Source organism: Branchiostoma floridae, chromosome 16 (assembly GCF_000003815.2).
Source record: "Branchiostoma floridae strain S238N-H82 chromosome 16, Bfl_VNyyK, whole genome shotgun sequence".
In the NCBI taxonomy this organism is placed as follows: domain Eukaryota; kingdom Metazoa; phylum Chordata; class Leptocardii; order Amphioxiformes; family Branchiostomatidae; genus Branchiostoma; species Branchiostoma floridae.
In genome coordinates, this window is record NC_049994.1 from 6219852 (window position 1) to 6235864 (window position 16013).

At 39.1% G+C, this 16013-nt stretch overlaps 3 protein-coding genes across 3 annotated transcripts; 2 read left to right on the forward strand and 1 right to left on the reverse strand.

Annotated features, from left to right (window-relative positions):
- Nucleotides 1-22: 22 nt before the first annotated feature.
- LOC118403348 (protein OS-9-like) lies at nucleotides 23-4546 on the reverse strand. Its single transcript, XM_035802054.1, has 6 exons — nucleotides 4358-4546; nucleotides 3246-3422; nucleotides 2607-2670; nucleotides 2408-2484; nucleotides 775-873; nucleotides 23-85 (listed from the first exon to the last, which is right to left on the reverse strand). Exons 1-6 carry the CDS (start codon nucleotides 4499-4501, stop codon nucleotides 23-25), a joined length of 624 nt encoding a protein of 207 aa, XP_035657947.1. The 5' UTR covers nucleotides 4502-4546.
- Nucleotides 4547-5470: 924 nt separating this feature from the next.
- LOC118403502 (transcription elongation factor A protein 3-like) lies at nucleotides 5471-7399 on the forward strand. Its single transcript, XM_035802227.1, has 3 exons — nucleotides 5471-5789; nucleotides 6657-7251; nucleotides 7374-7399. The coding sequence occupies exons 1-3, from the start codon at nucleotides 5493-5495 to the stop codon at nucleotides 7397-7399; spliced, it is 918 nt and encodes a 305-aa protein (XP_035658120.1). The 5' UTR covers nucleotides 5471-5492.
- On the forward strand, nucleotides 7300-13169 carry LOC118403333. Its single transcript, XM_035802035.1, has 4 exons — nucleotides 7300-8118; nucleotides 11552-11646; nucleotides 12322-12406; nucleotides 12937-13169. Exons 1-4 carry the CDS (start codon nucleotides 7413-7415, stop codon nucleotides 13077-13079), a joined length of 1029 nt encoding a protein of 342 aa, XP_035657928.1. The 5' UTR covers nucleotides 7300-7412; the 3' UTR covers nucleotides 13080-13169.
- Nucleotides 13170-16013: the final 2844 nt, after the last annotated feature.

Sequence of the window (16013 nt, forward strand, 5' to 3'; positions counted from 1 at the left end):
TCGTGTGGACCAGATGATGTAGCTACACGAAGACGGCTTGTCTACCCGGGTTGATGTAATCTCCCATCCGCTCCTCGCACAAGAACTAGAATATATTTAGAAAAAAAAAGATACATCAATTTCTTAGCCTGGCTAACATCCAGGTAGTAGTTCGCTCCTATGTTTATTTCTGCTACTCGTCTGGACACTTTCAAACCTTTCGGTGGAGATGTCAGTTAATGGGCAAAGTAAGGAATGGGTTCTAGAGCGCTTGTTTGATGACAACAGGCCATCTTACAAGTGGATGGAGGGCATTTCAGGTGTTGGAACGCCTTTTTGAGTGAGCAATTGAACCCATTCCTTTATTTGCTGAATCAGATGTGTACCGACCAAGCAGCGCCCTCCATACGTATAAAAGTGTGTAATAAAAGTTGGAGCAAGAAGCAACTGTATATAGTGTATAATAAACATTGGAGTGAACTACTGTCCAGATGGTACCCACTTATCAATTTCTATTGATTGAAAGGGAAATCTTTAAAAAGTATTAGACATTAGGCACTAGCTACCTGGAATCTTTTCTGCCATTTCATTTCCCATTTATGAAAGATCATACAAAGAATCATTTTCCATTTTCAGGACATTTTTATGTCTCTACTTACAAAATTTTTGTCTGTCAAGCCTCAAGGTTAACGGAATGGTCTTAAAATTTTTCAGTCAATTTTTTTTGTCAAACGCAGCAAAATTCCATCAAACAAAGGACCGTTATAAGAAACAGTGAGAATCCCCGTGACCTACCCTGACCTCCGCCTGTCGGTAATGCCCTGTGAGGTCGCAGGTCGTCCCGTTGATGTACTTCTGACTGTGGTAGCGCTGTAGTCGATGGCTGCCGGCAGCCTGCAGGACAAACATGCTGACAGTTAGTCCTAGTAGAAGTAGCAAACTATCTATTTTTGATAACAGTGTAACACTGCTGCTGGGATCCCTGACTCAGGGGTAGGCAGCAGTCGGATATAGTCTTTACACCGTGCTTACGTGGCTCTGTCCAGTGGGTCCAACTACTTCTAACATACAAAATTTGTATGTTGGAACCAGGACTGTCTCCACCTTTAATTTTTTTCCCATCTCAAAGACACTGACTGTTTGGGAGCCCAAATGTTGATTTCCCTTGTTGAATGTGTCATTCTGAGCTCATAAAGGTTGATTTTCAACAGTTTCACGTTTAAGATTTTTGGGACAGATGGGGAAACAGGGCTCGAAATACCACATGCATATGCAAGTTTGTGCATGTAAGATTAGTGTGGTGCAAGTAAGTTTAGACCAAACTTGCACCAGTGCAAGTTAATTTTGTCCTCTAATACCTGACATTAGAAAAAGCTTACAAACACCAAGAATATTATCTGTCATTGAAAGGTAAAAGAAAATAACACTTGATAAAAAAGCCTAAGTTTGTCCATGGAGGTTAGACATCCAGGTAAACAATATTTCAAGACAATTCCATCTCTACAATGCTTAAGATCCCTTTGGTGTTGTCTTACCTTGATTTGCATTTAAGTCACATTTGCATACAAGTTAGTGACTTTGATATGTTCAACTGGTTTTTCCAGTTATATGTACTTGTAATGAGTTGTTTTACCACTTCATTCCAGCGATTAGTGATGGATGTCAATCGCGAGGCATGCAGAAGAAATCTATGGATCTTATCAAGTTGTAGACATTGGATTGATCTTTAATTAAGCCTAAATTCACCTTTTTTGAAACTACAATTTAAAACTAAAAAAAAATATGCTATGGAAAAACAAATACTTAAAAGTATCCAAACATGTGGTCTTTATGTATCCCCATTTACTCACATCCATTTGCAAATTTTCAGAATAGGAGATAAAGAGTTAACAGTTCACTGTTTTGGGTTGTGCAAGTAAGTTTCTTTTGGTGCAAGTTACCTTTTGCTCAACTTGCACTGGTGCAAGTTAACTGAAAAGTGTATTTCGAGCCCTGGGAAATATTTATTTTCGTCCCAACAAGCAAATTTCCGTCCTGGGATGGAAGAACGGGTCCTTGAGACAGCCCTGAATAGAAGTTTTGTCATACTAATGGAACTTGGCAAGTTTGGGTCCCCTAGCAACTTTTTACTGCAAAAGCCAACTTTTAATATCAGACTAAAGATTGAGGCTAATAAAAAAAAGAAGAAATAAATGTTTCCTCCTGTAGTGTTTTCTCTGGTTTGGGCCAGCTCTCAGAAATAGTAGAATAAAAGTACTTTGAGTTATTTTTTTACTCAAATTCACTAGTAATAGTATCAACATCTTAGTGATATCATTAGGCATACATTTATACATCCAAGCTACTAGTATTCTGAATTCCTTTAGCAAAGAAAACACTTTATAGACAAGCAAAATGTGTGTAATCTTTGCTTATTGCGTAGTCCTACCTCATTAGAAGTGTTGGTCCAGTTTTTGTCAGACTCATAAAAGCCGATGTAGTAGATATCGCCTTTAATTTCACCTTCTGAAACATTGATGGGAAAAATGCATTTAACATTGTTGTATGTAGCTTGTCACAAAATGTTGTGAGATGAAAGGGAAATAAGATCTAGAAAATATGAGAAACATGAACGCTCTCTCTCTTACCTTCCATATGGTACTGTCTAATGTTTTTTCCATAACAGAACTCATATGTCCACCAGTCTTTTTCCTGTAAAATAATCAATGTTGCGTTTGAGAAAATGCTAAGAAGTTAGAGCAAAAAACAGGAATTACAAAATTGCCTTTGGTAATAAAAGGTCAGCTTCTGAAAACCATTTTAAACCACTAAAAGCTGGAGAAAGCCCTGGAACAGACACAGTACACCTCCAGCATGTAATAATAAAAGAACCCACCACAGTTATCAAAAGGGTAGGGGTCCTTCTTCTTGGTGAGAATAGATTAATCAAATCTGTACGTCACACAGCTTTATGTATTCTTTGTATGCCAACCTGGTGTGTAACAGTATAACTACAGCCGTGTGGCGCGTTGACACACTCGATCCCTTGATCTCAGAAGTTAAGCAACGTGCAGTCCGGACAGTACTTGGAAGGGAGACCAGCAAAGAAGACTGGATGCTACAAAGCCCGACCAATAATTGGTCTTTTGTAAAACGGTCCCGTGTTCGAGGAGGTGCCTCAAGCAAGTAATGCAGCCTCATCACTCAAAATTGGGTACCTACTGGCTGCAAATGATACACCAGATCTAATCCAATACAAACTGTACATCAATAGTGATTGGTAATACCTTGGTGAGACATGGAGCCTTCCCCATGGGTGCCAGGAGGTAGGAGATGTTGAAGTTCTGTTGATTCTCCTCCTCCTGTGCCTCCTCCCCCTCCCCCTGCCCCGACACCTTGGGCAGCACACACTGGTACTCCTGGCCGTACTTGGACGCCACATACAGAACATCCGGCAGCAACGCCTGCAGATACAAACATTTGTATATACTATATCCTTTTCTTTTTACAGGAACTTACTACTAGTAGTACTTTTGCTGTTCTGGGGGAAGGGAGATGTTTTGTGTAGAGTTTGGAACAATTCTGAAGTACTACAGTCACTGTGATACAGTGTAAACCTTAAAAAAGGTACAAACATTGATTGACAGTTGCCTATCACAGTATCTGAGTGAGGCTCTGCATGGGTGTTCTGGATATGTGCTAGTACGGGTTATGCCAAAGGCAAAAGGCCAACAAGTAATTTATGATGAATTCAGGAAATCTATGCAAAATTTAGGTGCCACTAACTTCCCTATGGAGTTAAATGTTGAAAAATTGGTTTCCCAATGAGGAATGGAAACTGAAAATTGCTTTCATGATCAGGCTTCTATGAACATTTAAGAAATGTTGAGTGTTTGTCATAATGCTGTATCTAGAAGTAGATTTGTTCCATTCTTCTATGCAAAAGTATTAACATTATTATTACACTAGTAACAAGCAAATAATTTATGATATGAAAATATGCAGAAAGTCAATATTGGATAGTAGTCTACTCCATCCTGAACCTCAGGTTTAAATCTGCAGAATGATATGGATGATCATTGATCAGGAAGAAGCGTTGCTTTTCCTAAAAGTGTTGATTTTTCTGGCACATATTTTTTTTCATATAACTTATATAACGTTGCCAATATCATTTTACAAATATCATTGATACCCGGTGTGGTCTGTCACATTATTATTCAAACCACGATGCCAAACATGCCTTTATGGCTGATTTAACAAATTCCAATACCAATCCCCTAAAACTTTAAATGAGCAAATCTATTATATTAATTGTCCAAGGGCACTTAAAAATTTATGTCACACATATGGCACACGAACAAATAATAATATTGCACAACATATCTGATATTCAACGCACCTCAGGTCTTTCTACTGGAGTATTTTGAATCTCGATGCCATATTTCATCTCGTTCAGCTCTTCGATGTGAAGAAAACAGCTCATTTGACGGAAAAACAGCAGCAAACTGCACAGAAACACAATTTTTCTTCCGCCTTCCTCCATCTTGGGTTTTGATGTACGCCTGCGTAGTACACGTTAGCGGTGTCACAGCGACACCTGGTGGTTTGTAGATAAAGTGCATCTGTCAAACCAATCACAGAATCTGTAACGTTACGTGTGAATAAAACGAAAATCTATGATTTTACATAGTGTTCACGCTAGATAATAGCTATTCAAAGATAAACATATTTTTAATCTTGTAAATATTAAAAGAAGCAATTTTAATTGATTTTACGACAGTAGCAAAGTATTTTGCCGCAAATCATCGTAGGAAATGACCTTTGACCCTGTTTCAGTTTCAATGGAGTTGTGAAAGTGAAAGTTTCAGATGCTGCATTCCACAAAGGCCATACTAAGGCCAGTAAGGGCGTGTCTGGACACTTCTACTCTTACATTCTAAGGTAAGTACTTTATAAACATACACCGCTAGTCATGAAACATGAAATCTATAATTGCAGATAGTTTGGCCGTATTGTGTGAGTATAAAATTAATAAATGATTGCATGCATGCATGCCTCCATGCATGGGTATAAAGGTCATGATCATGATATATGTTTCACCTTATTGTATCATTACAGCCATAGGTACCTCATATGAGTAATGAGGCTGTAACGTAATTGTATCGTGCCTGCTAAAATGTTAGCACCCTGGCTATAATGAGGGTCTGCATGGAAGGTCCAGACAATGATTTATGCTGAATTCAGAAGAGCCCCCAGTGCGTATTACGATAAATCAAGGAACGCTAAATTTGGTGGCCTCACTACAAATTACGTAGATAAGATGGTTTTCCCTACGAGTATCGGGAAATAGAAATAGGCTGCCAACGCCTTACGGAAAAAAAAACATGCAGACGGACTCCTCTATGATATGAGAGGGAGTGGGTATTCATAACCTGTGGTAGTCATAATCATGTAACAGATAATCTTTGTATTTTTTTTTTAATCATAATACAAATATGTGCAATGTCCTGAATGTTTTCTTCAAACAGGAAAACATGGCAGACTCTGAGGAAACCAGACTCATCTCCATCAGCACCCAGCTGAACGCGATGGTCTCCGAGGGAAAGACGGACGACACGATCACGATCCTTCGCTCCCTGCGAGACGAAGACATCTCCGTCAGGCTGCTGAAGGAGACACAGATCGGACGGGCTGTAAACAACGTACGCCGGAACAGTAGTAACGAGGAAGTGATCTCTCTGGCCAAGAAGATAGTCAACAAATGGAGAAGGTCTGCGGAATCACAGTATAGTTCTGTGGTTGCAGCTACTGGGGAACTGCCCTGTTCACAGGTAAATTAATGATGATAAATAAGACTAATTGTAGCTAATTGATGATTAAAATCGGTAGTTTCATTTGAAAGATGATCTTGTGGTACATGTTTTATGAATATAACATTAATTCACCGTTATCCGTTGGGTAACCTATATCCGTTGTTTTCAAAAGCAGGGTATTTAGGGCTATCATGCCGACAAAATGTGAGTTCAAACTGCTAGTTTTTTAGTAATTTGAAACAACCGTCCGTCGTATTGACATCCCTAAATACCCTGCTCTTAAAAACAACGGATATAGGTTACCCCTCGAATAAAGGTGAACTAACGATTATCATAATTGCCATAAGAGGAATGTCATTCTAAACGACTTGTGTTGTACAAATGTTGTTAAGATATAAAAAGAAAAACAGACGTTTCCTGGAAACTTGGTAGAGGACCATTATTCAATTTATCATTCATTTTCTTGACCCATACTAGTACTCACCTACAAAATATTAGGATCCATCCACAGTTTCACAGAGTTTAACTATTATGCTGTCCACCAGCACGGGTGCACAGACAGACACACACAAACACACACACACACATACACACACATGCACACACACACACACACACAGACAAATGTTAATGAAAGCATAACCTTTTTGGCAATTGCTTTTTTAGGCTAATTATACCATAACTACCTATTTATAAGGGTAGAGACAGGTAGGGTACTTCAGAATCTTTATACAATGTACATCATCTTGTACATGTAGTTGATACTCTGTGCTGCCTTCTCTGTTATTTTGACCTATTGTTTTTTGTTATAATAAATTTTGCATTGTATTACTCTTATTCACAGGATATATATTCTATTCATATCTTTTGTTTTCTCTACTGTAGATGTCTCAAATGACAGAAGAAACTCAGATGTCTCAAACACAAGATAGAGAGATGGCAGGACTCCCGAAGACCAAGGTACATCATGAAAAAGAAAGAAGTCCAGGAGAGAAAGAAACAGAACTCACTCAAGAGTCACAGTCAGTTCTACAACCCTCAATTACAGGAGCACTACCGTTATTTCAAACTGAAGCTCCTGATGATGACAGAGGTACAGGTTTAGACTCTACTCATGGCAAAAATGATGAAAAAGAACAAGAGCAGGAAAGTGACAGGGAAACATCACACAAAGAAGGGCAAGACAATCTTCTTTCGCAGCAGACTCAACAGTCAAACCACAGCGATCGTCAAAATCCTGATGAATTGTGTCAAAGTAACGCAGGAAACAACACGAGTACGACAATTGGAAATGTTGAGGGAAGCCATGCAAACTCCAGCGATGGTGAAATGCAACTTGAACGTGGTTCAGATTATAGCAACTCACAGCAAACTCACCTGTTTTGTTGTAATCCCAATAAAGAAAGAAAGGACGGTCAGAACCTACAGGCATCTGTGCCTGTGGAACAGGTGGCAGAAAACCCTGCTAGAACAGATAAAGGTCTACCAAGGGCAAGCACGTCCACAACTGGCAACAATAGTATCAGTATCGCAACACAAAACACCAGTGGGAGACCTCTGACTGATCATGAGTTACAGTCCCTGAGAAGAGATGTGTCACAGATACAGAAGCAGGTTGTGCGGATTGAGTCAGTGCTGACAATGCTGTTCACTCCGCTAAAGCAGAACCTGGACCGTGTCAGCAAGAAGCTGTCCTCTTTGGAACAGCGACAGACAGCACAAAACTCCCAGAATGCCTTATCTTCTTCCCATGATGCACTTCTTGAAACTGAAACCCAGCTGGATTGGCTGGGTAATTTAGATGGGGGCACAACAAGCTTGAGCGGACCCAGTTTTAGTCAAGGCAGTAGTAACGTAAAGACGCATCGCCCCCAAAGTAGTTCCCAACATCACAGTGTCAAGGTCAAATCAGAACCAGTGGATCATGGGTATGACCTTGCAACAGCCAATCAGAATGATGAGATGTCGGTTAGTCAGGAGACGGAGGGTTCTCCAAGTCAGTTACTTTTTCCTCAAATGACAGAAGATGGAGGCATCACATTCGAATCACTTATTGGTGATGATGAGGGGAATAAAACTACAATTGACTCTAAACCTGGGCCTTCAACTAAACCGGACATTATTCCTAGAAAGAGGCTTAAACTGGAACATCATTCAAAAGAGAGCAATTCTTCCTGGATGCCTGCAGGGTCTGAAGTGAAACTGTCAGCATTTCAGGACAAGTGCAGTGATGCTGTGGGGTTAAAGGTCATTCAGGAGGGGTCCGATTCTGATGATGACTTCAGGGTTTCCGGATCAGACCAATATACCAGTCAGGAGGGGGCAATGGGACACCTGTCTCCTCCAGGTATGGTGATGATATCAAATTGTCTTTTCAGCTTTTTTTCTTCTCATTTTTACTGGCAGACTGTGACTTTGATTTGAAGGCTTAAAGCACCATCACAGTTGATGGTGTTTAACACACACACATACACACACACAGCACAAACAAATAACTGTTGGGCCAACTCTCTCAAATTGTCTTTCAAATCTTTTACACTTGTACCTTCACTTTTTGCTTTAGTACCACCACAACTACATGTATATATACATGTACAGGGCTTGAAATACATTTTTCTGCATACCTGCACTGGGGGAGGTAACATTGAAAATTACCTGCACCAGACAAATTTTACCTGCACCACTTTGAATGTAGGAAGTATGGATCATTCTAAAATTGTTCGTTCAGGAACCATTGCTACTATTTTCTTTTATTCCTTGTAGGTGGTAACAGTCAGCTTATAACAATCCATATACACCTACATTATATAGGACATTTATGTATAAAACCCAGTACATGGACCAGTGCAGGTTAGGTGCAGGTAGACACCAGAAATACCTGCACAGCTCCAATTTTACCTGTACTAACCTGTATATACCCAGTACATGGATCAGTGCAGGTTAGGTGCAGGTAGACACCAGAAATACCTGCACAGCTCCAATTTTACCTACACTTACCTGCATATGCAGGTAGTTTTTCGTGCCCTGAATAGGATATTAAGGCTTCATCTTTGCATATCTACACTTGAGCGGCAATTATATATTTTTTGGGGCAAAATCTTGTTTAATCTGCAACGATACCAGCTTCTGCGCAAAGATTTCTAGCTGCCTATCGCTTTCTCCCCTTCGACATTTCCAGTCCTAGAAACACCAGACAACCCGAGCGCCTCTAATTACCAAGCAGATTTTGGTGAAACGGAAACATTTGGAGCTGAGAAAGAAAGTCAACCATGTCAAAGGGTCGCTCTCGAGAGCGACTTTCGGCCGGAAAGAGTGAAATGGTGAGTTGAATATAATCTAATGTGGAATTCAGGGTTCTAGGTAGGATTTTGTATTTGTTGTTAATGGCAAGTTAGCAAAGGGCCTTACACGTGCACGGGGATGAGGTTTTGAAAATGTGAGTTACTGTAAAACCAGGCTTTTAGCCAGGCATGCAGCCAGGTGTCATTTGGACGCGCTTTAAAATGACAAGAAATTGGACGCACTGGACGCACTTATACATGTACTTGGGAGCAGATCCTCTGACAAGCATGAAATTCTGATTGACCAGGGATGCTTCTATGTTCACAGTCTTCTACTGTGACCTCTCTGACAGTAATTTTGCCCCTCAGGATACCTTAGAATGCACCATTTTAGCTCAAAATTCTTGAAAACTCTGCACCATAGAAAGTTGATACCCCCGGACCCCCTACAATAGTCGTGCCTATATCACTTCACCTAGATGTATTGCATACAGAATGAAGGGTAGAATTACTGCACATATATTAATCTTTTAGTCTTATACCATTCTTTACAAAAAAATTGTAATTTTCCAGGTTGAGACAGAACATCGAATTTACAACTTTTGACCGCCGAATCAGTTGTGCTGAATTGAGGGCTCGCCTTCGCCAGCACTTTGGATACACCAGCGATCAGGAACTGGGAAAGTCGGTGAAGGAAGCCTTCCCGGACGTGCGGCGGACAAGGAAAAGAGTTAAAGGCCAACAGTCGCAGTACTACTACTACGCATGTCTACAATGGGTGGAGTCCGCAACATCTTCACTCTAGTCTAGTCTCTAGCTATAGCCGCAGTTCCAGAATGTTTGGGACTTAAGGTTGTATCTCACTGAACTTGGGGCACCGGTGCAGCACTGCGGGGTTTGAAGTTTACTCAACAAAATTCAGAGATATATATAAAGAACGTTTTATGTATTTTGCTGTCTTCTAAGTCATACTTTTACGTATTATGCACATCTAAATTCACACACAAAAATCAGCAAAAGTAACACAACAGTGCTGCAGTGAATGAACCCCACAGTGCCACAACGGTGCCTCAAGTGTAGTGAGCTACCACCTTTACCTGTATACAGGATAATTGTATAGGGTGGCATTGAATGGCAAAGAGGCCAGGCTAGCTAGCGGACATGTAATCCAAATGTAATGCTGAATGTTTTGTCTTTTGGAAAGGATGACTTTCCTCACTTCCCCCAGGTGTAAATGGAGAGGTAAAAGGTGGCGGAAGGGGAGGGATGGGCTCCACCTTCCAATACCAGTAGTATATCGTGCCCTAGACATAGTCTATTAGCAATTGCAACCTACTGCAGCCACTATGGTCTCAAAAAGGCTATTATAGGATCTTTAACTTTGCCCACTTACATAGATTTTATAACTTTGTACACAATGTTTTTATACGCAAAGTATAGATTTTATCATCTCAAAATTGGAGGGACGTTGAGAGTATTTTTTTATAGATAGTAAATAAATTCATGTACAAACTGTAGGTGTTCTTATGGGAATGTTGTTCCCTGCTCAGATATAGAATTGTACTAAAATAATCTACATATTTTGTACTATTTTTTTATGCCTTGCATTATCATTATAGTTTAAATCTTCAGATTTTTGTATCCTATTGCCCTTAGATACTAGCTATCTGAAGAATGTACTGAATACATTATTGTGACTAATGATTAAAACATGAAGTAACCACTAGCACTCTGTTCCCTGTGTTGTGTTTCTGTATATCTTTGGTTGTAATTTACATTTTGTTATAATTATGATTACCGTAAATGCATTTAAGTTCGCGGGGATTTTATTTCGTGGTAGCGGGAAAAATGACTTTTTGCGGTGGATTTAAGTTCGCGGTAACACCATCGACTGCAGTCTAATACATTAATAGAAAAATGTTCGCGGTGGATTTACCGGTAAGTTAGCGGTGAAGTGGTCGCCGCAAAAACCGCGAATATTAATCCACCGCGAACACTTCTGCATTTACAGTATGTAAAAGAATAGGACTGTAACCGATCAGATTCTGTTTACAAATACATTTACTTTCATTGTAAAATATTGTATCTATTCAGATCTATAAAAAATTGCTACAAGAAGTGATTATTCACATTAGCAATCTATCCAATTACTATGTGGTTAAGCAAGTTATCAATTATGTCAATCATATTCATCAATCACAAAAAATGAGACTTTTATTGCAAAATCTTTGCAAAAACTGTTATGCATATTCATCCATGTATTAAGATATGGAAACCAATTTGGAAAAATAGATAACTGAAATTTTAACCTGAAATTAGTGTGGTAAGACGTAACATTTATCAAAGTTACATGATTGACATTATCACAAGTTACTGTTGAAGCTATCACTGAACAAAAAATTTCTTGAAGAAATAATGCTTTTGACATCAGTAGTAAATTGCAAGAACTAAAGTGGCTTTGAAATATTTTGAAAACAAACAAACTTGGTCTCCCTCCAGAGTTCAAGAAACCAACAGTCATCACACCAGTGAAGAACGTGGTGAGAGGCCCATCCCAAGATGCACCACTCCAAGAATTTGCATGTTTCACGCAGGTCTGTGGCCTCTTGACTGTTTTTTTTAGACAATAATGAAAGTTCGCTTGATAACCATAACCTCTTTTCTTTCATCACTTGATGGACTTGTAACTGCCAAATGTGTGCATTTGTTTTTTCAAACGGAGATTTGATGTGTGACACATGGAGTACTTGAAAAAGTTGGGGACAAAGTAGTCGCTTTAATTACTGTAAGTGACCATCTCACTGATTTGCAGCACATTGCATGCTGGTGGCGCTGCATCCTAAATTTTATATGTGCTACCCTTGACCATATAAGGGAACCTGATACAAAATATACATTGTCAAGTACCGGTATAAAAGAAAATAAAACCCACAGGCGTGAAAGAATTTGCTTTTTATCAATTGAGTAAAATTCGTCTAGTGCTCTGTAAATTCTCTCTGAGTCACAACGAGGCTGCCAAAGTGCTGCAGCTTCAGGGAGGTACAGTTTTTTTTTATAATGGTCAAGGTGTGACCTCAAAGACACTCCAAGGTTACAGATTACATTAATTTACAGTAACAGCATCTCTTCACCCTAAGTCAAAAACATGACCATGATTATATTTGGACCAGGTTAATTGCTCACTAACAGCAGGGACTGTACTCAGACAATGAGAGGTGTCTTGTCAAATGTCCAGCCATATGAAATGAAGCTCAGTGTGTTCTATACAGGTTGTGGACTCCATGGAGGACACGGAAGAATGTACAGAGGATGAGGCCAGGCTGCTGAGGATGGAGAAAAAGAAGCTAAGAAAAGGTTTGAATGGCAAATAATCACTTACTCTTAAATTAGTTAGTCCAGAAACATTCAATTCTGTACAAGTTGTTTCTACTTAAATTAATTTCACACAATTAACTCTTCACGGCCTTTTTGGGCACATTTACCAGTTTAAATGTGGCCAAGTGGCCTATAGAGGTATAACCAACCCCACTACTTGGCCATCTGTATCCAATTCCATGGCTCTGTGGGCCTGATTTTGATCCCAGAGACATGTTGTAAGGGATTGCATTTTTTTGTCTTTTGGAAGGGACTTAGAATGGGAGTCGCCTGTTGGAGGAGGTACCTCGAGCACGTAAAACAGCCTCGTTACTCAGGGTGCCTACTGGCTGCAATATTTAAAACAATAGTGTATACAGTTCAATGTAAATTTAGCATCAGAAATCATGATTTTGCATGTGAATTAAGCTCGGCTTCCAATGCCATATGCCCGGGACCTCTATTGAAACTGCATGTATGCACAGACATGATACATTTACCATTGTATTGCTCACTTGCGCCCCCTATAGACTGGAACCAGCAGTGCAAGAGAGCTGCTGGCACACCTTACTCTGCCCTTGGGAAGAACCAAGGTCGTGGACAACTCAAGGCTATTCATGAAATGGAGGTAAAAAATCCATATTTTTGTATTCTGTACTTTGCATTAATGTAAAAAATACAATGATGATCGTTACAGCAATATTTACTTTTTATGGCTTTTATCTGAATGGTATTTCATGTAAATTTATTACCTTTGCCAATGTATTTTGGGTATCCCATTTGTGTGTGTGTGTGTGTGTGTGTGTGTGTGTGTGTGTGTGTGTGTGTGTGTGTGTTTGTAAAAGACCAGCATAACTCAAGAATGCCCGCTTGGATTGTATTGATGTTTGCCATGTGGATAGGTCTTGATGAGACCTGGAAACAAATTGATTTTGGGCTAGCCTAGCAGCTTGTAATGATACTGAAGCAGAACTTCCGGGTTTGATATCTTGAGTTTTAGACATGCTGTGGCTATAGTTTTTTAGTGGTAGATTATAGCTCTTGAGGCCGATAAGTGGTGTACGTTAGGCCCCTTAGCGACTAGTTCTTCTCCAACTAGGGGTACTTTGAAAGAAATTCACAGCATTGGACGACACTTATATTACATATACAGTAGACAAGGAATAATTTAAACAATAAAAGAAATATATGTAATTTTCAATTCAAATATTCATTTTCAAGTGCCTGGTCTTCTTATAACTGTCAGTAAAATTATAAGGCCACACCAATTTAATTTCTTGGTTCACGGATTCGCTCGCTCCAATTTTTTGGAAAAAAAAATAACTAGAGTTCGGCGACCTCATACCTCCATGAAAATTTAGAGCTTTTGTAAATTTCATGCAATTGACTAACACATTAACATAATTTATGCGTGGTGTTGTTCATCATTGACTAACGTACACATGTCACAAGTATAAAATTCCAATCATTAGACATAAAGAGGCTTTGCAATTTTTACATAAATTATGCAAATTAGTTCCTCATTACCATATTTGGTATCTGCTTATATTCCATCTATCATATTTAATAAGTGTTACATTTATTGAAGTCCAGTTATTGCTAATAATGGTATTATACAATTTCCTCAATAATTATGCAAATAAGTCCTCATTTGCATAACATGTATATCATTATGAACACCTTTGCCTAAGCTATCTGCACCCCTAAAATGATGCCAATCCGTCAATCCTTTCTGCAGTCATCCTCTTTGGAATGTCTTGACAAAAACGCCCCTGCAGTTCCGAAATTACATGTTAGGGGGCTGAAATCTGCCCCACTTTGTCATGACACTACAAGCTATCTACCACCCAAATGTCAAGACTATATCATGTCCGGGACAAGAGATACATTGAAAAAACTGCTATGATAGAATATTTTCATTAATTATGCAAATTTACTCCTATTTTGCATAATAAGTATTTTATCTTGTACGACATTGTCTAAGGTACCTACATACCAAAAATCATGAAAATCCATTGTTCCCTTCTTGAGTTATCCTCTTCAGAAGTTTTTGACAAAAATGCCCCTGCTATCCCAAACCTAGTCGGTAGGGGGCCAAAACTTATGTCACTTATTCCTGAGCACAAGAGCTATCTAACACTCAAAAATTGTGACCATAGCGTGTTCAGAACACGAGATAGCAAAACCGGAAGTTGCGCTGCAGTACCAAGGATAGCCGCTAGGGGGCCCAAGATCTAATCACTTCCAGCTTTCATCACACCCTACCAACACACCAAGTATGAAACCAATCCATTCAGCCGTTCTTGAGTTATCTTGTTGACAGACACACACACACACACACACAAACGCAGGGTAAACTAGAGTTCGGCGACCTCATACCTCCATGAAAATTTAGAGCTTTCATAAATTTCATGCAATTGACTAACACATTAAGATAATTTATGCATGGTGTTGTTCATCATTGACTAACGTACACATGTCACAATTATAAAATTCCCATTTTTGATCATAAAGCGGTTTTGCAATTTTTACATAAATTATGCAAATAAGTTCCTCATTACCATATTTGGTACCTGCTTATATTCTACCTATCATAATCAACATGTGTTACATTTATTGAAGTCCAGTTATTGAAAACAATGGAATTATACAATTTACTCATTAATTATGCAAAGTAAGCTCTCATTTGCAGAACATGTATATCATTATGAACATCTTTGCCTAAGGTACCCGCATGCCTAATATGATGCCAATCCGTCAATCCTTTCTGCAGTTATCCTCATTGGAATGTCTTGACAAAAAGGCCCCTGCAGTTCCCAAATTAAATGTTAGGGGGCTGAAACTTGGCCCACTTTGTCATGACACTGAAAGCTATCTACGACCCAAATGTCAAGACCATATCACGTCAGGGACAAGAGATACATAGAAAAAATGGCTATGATAGAATATTCTCATTAATTATGCAAATGTAATATAATTTTGCATAATTAGTATTTCATTTTGTACAACATTGTCTGAGGTACCTACATACCAAAAATCGTGACAATCCGCTGTTCCCTTCTTGAGTTATCGTCTTCAGAAGTTTTTGACAAAAATGCCCCTGCTATCCCAAAACTAGACGCTAGGGGGCCCAAACTTATGTCACTTATTTCTGAGCGCAAGAGCTATCTAACACCCAAAAATTGGGGCCATAGCTTGTTCAGAACACGAGATAGCAAAACCGGAAGTTGCGCTGCAGTACCAAGGGAAGCCGCTAGGGGGTTCCAAAATCTAATCACTTCCAGCTTTCATCACACCCTACCAACACACCAAGTATGAAACCAATCCATTCAGCCGTTCTTGAGTTATCTTGTTGACAGACAGACAGACACACACACAAACGCAGGGTAAAATATAACCTCCATGACATTTCATGGAGGTAAAAATAAAGATTACTACTCAGCAAATTTTCACCATTAATGAAGCCATTCACCAGCTTTCTGGTGTAGCAAATTGGCCTTTATATTATAAGCTCCTTAAAGTGTGGGTACAGGTGCTGTTACTGTACAATAGTGTAGTGTTTTTGTACTTTTTCAAGCTGAAAACTTTTTTTCTTTATGTTTTGGAT

What these genes read in the sequence shown, in the direction of transcription:
- LOC118403502 (XM_035802227.1), top strand. Translation starts at nt 5,493, where the DNA reads ATGGCAGACTCTGAGGAAACCAGACTCATCTCCATCAGCACCCAGCTG. An exon ending in GGGAACTGCCCTGTTCACAG is followed by an intron (nt 5,790 to 6,656) that starts GTAAATTAATGA and finishes TCTCTACTGTAG; the next exon opens with ATGTCTCAAATGACAGAAGA. An exon ending in CCCTGCTAGAACAGATAAAG is followed by an intron (nt 7,252 to 7,373) that starts GTCTACCAAGGG and finishes GATGTGTCACAG; the next exon opens with ATACAGAAGCAGGTTGTGCG.
- LOC118403348 (XM_035802054.1), bottom strand. Translation starts at nt 4,501, where the DNA reads ATGGAGGAAGGCGGAAGAAAAATTGTGTTTCTGTGCAGTTTGCTGCTG. An exon ending in TAGACAGTACCATATGGAAG is followed by an intron (nt 2,485 to 2,606) that starts GTAAGAGAGAGA and finishes TCAATGTTTCAG; the next exon opens with AAGGTGAAATTAAAGGCGAT. An exon ending in ACCGACAGGCGGAGGTCAGG is followed by an intron (nt 86 to 774) that starts GTAGGTCACGGG and finishes AATATATTCTAG; the next exon opens with TTCTTGTGCGAGGAGCGGAT.
- LOC118403333 (XM_035802035.1), top strand. Translation starts at nt 7,413, where the DNA reads ATGCTGTTCACTCCGCTAAAGCAGAACCTGGACCGTGTCAGCAAGAAG. An exon ending in AATTTGCATGTTTCACGCAG is followed by an intron (nt 11,647 to 12,321) that starts GTCTGTGGCCTC and finishes TGTTCTATACAG; the next exon opens with GTTGTGGACTCCATGGAGGA. An exon ending in GAAAAAGAAGCTAAGAAAAG is followed by an intron (nt 12,407 to 12,936) that starts GTTTGAATGGCA and finishes CGCCCCCTATAG; the next exon opens with ACTGGAACCAGCAGTGCAAG.